This window comes from Tasmannia lanceolata, unplaced genomic scaffold (genome assembly GCF_043159265.1).
Source record: "Tasmannia lanceolata isolate RefF3 unplaced genomic scaffold, GAP_Taslan_0.1 ptg000012l, whole genome shotgun sequence".
Classification (NCBI taxonomy): domain Eukaryota; kingdom Viridiplantae; phylum Streptophyta; class Magnoliopsida; order Canellales; family Winteraceae; genus Tasmannia; species Tasmannia lanceolata.
The window spans coordinates 20,843,194-20,848,012 of NW_027518689.1; the positions used below are offsets into that span (position 1 = coordinate 20,843,194).

The window sequence follows — 4,819 nt, forward strand, 5'->3', positions numbered from 1 at the left end:
CTCATCCTATATAAGGCTTACACCAATAGGTCCAATACCATACAAAATCTCGTGACGTGACTATGGGATAATTAGAATCACCTCTCTCTTACAGGCGCCCGGATTTCCGGGTACGTTATCGTGGCTAAAAACAGTAACTGAACGTTGAATGGCAGTTTGGTTAATTTTATAACAACCAGGGGCACTGACATTAAAAAGGCTCTTTCCTCTAATCCTTCACCAACCTCTCGAGCGGGCCCACGGATAAATTTAAAAACAACACGCTCCTCAGCCAATCCACACAGATAGCTATTGTTTTAGCAACCCAAGACGTTGCCACGTGGAATCTAATCCTACGTGTCTCCCACGTGCAACTCAGCTCCCTCTCCTCTTAAACCCTACTCTCGTCTCCCTTTCCCTTCAAAAAATAAAATAAAATCATATCTTGTATAGAAAAACAGAGAAAAACTAATCGGGTTTTAAATCTTCAAATCTTTCATAGCTTTTGGTCGGAAAGTGTTGTTTTCCGGCGAAATTTTACCGGAAAAAATGTCAGAAAGTTTCAGCCGAAAGCTTGTGGTTGAAATCTGCAATGCGAGGAATCTAATGCCTAAGGACGGACAAGGAACCGCAAGCGCTTACGTTCTTGTTGATTTTGATGGACAAAGGCGAAGGACGAAGACGAAATTTCGAGATCTGAATCCGCAATGGGACGAGAAACTCGAGTTCTTAGTTCATGATCCTGATTCCATGGTATCTGAAACCCTAGAGGTGAATGTCTACAATGATAAGAAGACTGGTAAACGGAGTACTTTCCTTGGAAAAGTTAAGATCTCCGGCACTACCTTTACAAAGATCGGATCTGAAACCCTAGTTTACTATCCTTTGGAAAAAAGGAGCGTTTTTTCTCAGATCAAAGGTGAGATAGGTTTAAAGATCTGCTTCATCGATGAAGATCTTCCGGCCGTTGCGCCGGATCTGAAATCTGAAACTCCGGCGGATGACGCAGGAGCTTCAAAAGAAGAGGAAAAGAAAGAAGAAAAAACAGAGGAGAAAAAAGAAGAAGAAAAAACGGAAAAGTCACCGGAAAATCCGAAACCGGAAGATCCGACACCGGAAAAAGATCCGGCAGTGGCGGATCCGCCTCAGGAGGTGGTGGAGAAACCTCCGATCGCCGCCGCCGGAGAACAAAAGCAAGAGAAAGAGAAACAGATAACAATAAAATCTCGACCAGATTCCGGTATAAATGATATGGAGATACGATCTCGAGACCGTACATCAGGTGGATACGAGCTCGTAGACAGCATGATGTATCTCTACGTTCGTGTAGTGAAGGCGCAACGTACGGATACGGCTACGGATACGGATTCGTCTGTGTACGCAAAGCTCGTAATCGGTACGCACAGCATACGTACGAGGAGCGTACAGTATACGGACTGGGATGAAGTGTTCGCGTTGCTCAAAGAGGATCTAAATTCTACTGCTTTGGAGGTATCCGTTTGGACAGAGAAGAAAGTTAAAGATACGAATACGGATACGGATACGTATACGAATGTTGAGACTTGTACGGGTACGGTGTCTTTTGATTTGCAAGAAGCTCCTAAGCGAGTTCCTCCAGATAGTCCTCTTGCTCCTCAGTGGTATACATTAGAACCCTTGCCGGAAAACTCGCCGGGAAATGACGTCATGTTGGCGGTTTGGGTCGGAACTCAGGCGGATGAAGCTTTTCAAGAAGCGTGGCAATCAGATTCCGGTGGGTTTGTGGTGGAGACACGTGCGAAAGCTTACCTTTCTCCGAAGCTGTGGTATTTGAGATTAACGGTCATCCAAACCCAAGATCTCCAGCTAGGTTCGGGAGCCGAGCCTAAGGCTCGGGGGGCGGAGTTATATGTGAAGGCTCAGCTCGGCGCGCAAGTTTTTAAGACGGCTAAGTGCGGTATCGGGGGGTTATCTGGCTCGGCTAACCCGGCTTGGAATGAAGATTTGGTTTTTGTTGCAGCCGAGCCGTTTGAGCCGTTTTTGGTAATCGGCGTGGAGGACGTGTCAAGTGGGCAATCAATAGGACAAGCGAAGTTACAAGTGTCGAGTATTGATAAGAGGACGGATAATCAGACTGAGCCGAGGTCCAGGTGGTTTAATTTGGTTGGTGATGAGAGTCGCCCTTATGCGGGGCGTATACACGTGCGGGCTTGTTTAGAAGGTGGGTATCATGTATTGGACGAGGCGGCTCACGTGGCAAGTGATGTACGAGCCGCCTCGAAGCAGCTTTCGAAACCGCCTATTGGCTCACTTGAGGTGGGCATACGCGGGGCCACCAATTTGCTACCAATGAAGACGAAGGATGGCACACGTGGGACCACGGATGCCTACGTGGTTGCGAAATACGGGCCCAAGTGGTTTCGGACCCGTACATTGATCGATCGGTTTAATCCACGGTGGAATGAGCAGTACACGTGGGACGTATACGATCCGTGTACGGTTCTCACTATTGGTGTATTTGATAATGGGAGGTATAAGCGTGACGAGGGGGCGAAGCCCGGTAAAGATGTACGTATGGGGAAGGTACGAATACGGTTGTCTACGCTCGATACGAACCGGGTGTACGTGAATTTGTATTCGCTTATGGTGTTGCACCCTTGTGGTGCGAGGAAGATTGGTGAGATCGAGATTGCGGTGCGCTTCTCATGCTCGTCTTGGCTAAACCTTATCCAAGCCTACACGAGCCCTATGCTACCGCGAATGCACTATGTGCGGCCATTGGGGCCCGCACAACAGGACATATTGAGACACATCGCAATGCGAATTGTTACAGCTAGGCTAGCAAGGTCGGAGCCGCCCTTGGGTCACGAGGTGGTCCAATACATGCTAGACTCGGACACACATGTTTGGAGCATGAGGAGGAGCAAGGCCAATTGGTTTCGAGTTGTGGGGTGCCTTTCGCGAGCCGTGGCTCTAGCACGGTGGCTCGAGGGAGTACGCACTTGGGTGCACCCCTCCACCACTGTGCTCGTTCATATGCTATTTATCATGGTTGTGCTATGCCCCCACCTTATACTCCCCACAGCATTCATGTACTTGTTCTTTATACTCGTGTGGCGTCACCATTATCGCCGTAGGATCATAGCCAACATTGATCCTAGGCTTTCTTATGTGGATGCGGTGGGGCCTGATGAATTGGATGAAGAGTTTGACACATTCCCAGCCTCATGTGCGGCTGAGAAGTTACGTACAAGGTATGACCGATTGCGGGCCCTCGCAGGGAGGGCCCAGACCCTGCTTGGTGATGTCGCAGCACAAGGTGAGCGTGTGGAGGCCTTGCTAAACTGGAGGGACCCACGTGCGACTGGGATCTTTGTTGTGTTTTGCCTCTTTGCCTCTTTGGTTTTCTATGCAATTCCTCTCAAGGCTTTTGTGCTTGGTTTCGGGTTCTATTATTTGCGCCACCCCAGGTTTCGCGACGACATGCCGTCGGTTCCCGTCAACTTTTTCCGGCGACTCCCGTCACTCTCCGACCGGATTCTGTATTAGTTAGTATCCTGTATTAGTTAGTATCCGAGGGTACTGATCAACCTTTCCTGTTGTTTAATTTTTTTTTGTAATGGGAGGTTATTGTCATTTAATTTATTTAATTTTGATTTGGTTTCAGCTTGCCTGGGGGAAATAAAGAGAAGGTATTAAAGGTGAACAAGTGACCGTTGGCTATGTGGGGTCCATTACTAGTTTTTGGGTTTTTGTATTTGAATTAACTTAGTTGACCGTTAGAAGTGGTTTGTTGGGACGGGGGTATTTAATGTGCGAAGCACATGGTGGGAAGCAGAATTTGGTTGGCGAATGGGCCCCACATTGGGTGGGCCATGGACAAAAAACCCACAGCAGATCTCTATCTACAGATCATCTTGGTCCCATTCCGAGCAACTTGTGATGCGTGATGGAAATGTGAATGTGAGATGATCAATGCTTGATAGATCAAGGGCTTAGAATCATCCGATCAAGATGATCTCATTGCTATTTGGCTGGCCTTATGGTTGCATCCAAGCTTTTTAGAAGTAGTTTTGAAGTACATCATCCCCATAAAATTTTTACTGAGACACCGAATAATAGTGGTGGCCCGACTTGTATGGTGGTTTTTGGGTGCCTTTTCACAGTATTCTCCTTAATAATTGTTAGTTTTATGTTTAATTTGTTGAAAAATATACATTTTAAATTTGCAAAGATTCTGAACTTACAAATAAGGGTCCATTTTTAACCTATTGACATGTCCGCCATACCGAAAAAAGGACTGAACTTACTGTTAGGGGTAAAATCGGTACATCCGGCACCGAACCTCAAACCCCTTCTCCATTACTCAACTTGGTCGACACAATCCCTACAACAATGCTCGGTAATGAACTTTGATTAGACCTCCTTGATACTTCTCCCTTGGACGGTACCGAGCTACACAGGGAGCTAAACGCAATCGCGGAGATCTCGCCCCCTAAATGGGAAATCCGGACGACCGATACGCGTAAGGCGCGACTTTCAAATTTGAAACATCCCGCCTAAATCTCCATCCTTGATATTCGCCCGTAACCATCGGAAACCGTATCTCCAAGTGTTTATTCGCCAGCTATCAAGCCCCACGTGGATTGAATCAATGATATGATTAATGTTTCCATATGTCTCCACGATCTGATTTTTCCACCATCACGCCCCACGTAGGCGAAATCAAAGGCACGATTGATATCTCCAAGATTGTGGATCTCCACCCCTATAAAAAGGGGACTTCGCACTCAAGCAAAGGGATAAAAAAAGAGACTCAACCTCTCTTCTTCTCGGGTCTGGTAACCTGATTAAGCTCTCT

At 47.0% G+C, this 4,819-nt stretch overlaps 1 protein-coding gene across 1 annotated transcript; it reads left to right on the top strand.

The window, feature by feature from the left end:
* The first annotated feature begins 382 nt into the window (after nt 1–382).
* On the top strand, nt 383–4,151 carry LOC143887695 (C2 calcium/lipid-binding plant phosphoribosyltransferase family protein). The gene is made up of 2 exons (XM_077391839.1): nt 383–3,537; nt 3,626–4,151. The coding sequence occupies exon 1, from the start codon at nt 529–531 to the stop codon at nt 3,505–3,507; it is 2,979 nt and encodes a 992-aa protein (XP_077247954.1). The 5' UTR covers nt 383–528; the 3' UTR covers nt 3,508–3,537; nt 3,626–4,151.
* The last annotated feature ends 668 nt before the right edge of the window (nt 4,152–4,819 follow it).

Coding starts and splice junctions, on each gene's coding strand:
- LOC143887695 (XM_077391839.1), top strand. CDS start 529: ATGTCAGAAAGTTTCAGCCGAAAGCTTGTGGTTGAAATCTGCAATGCG.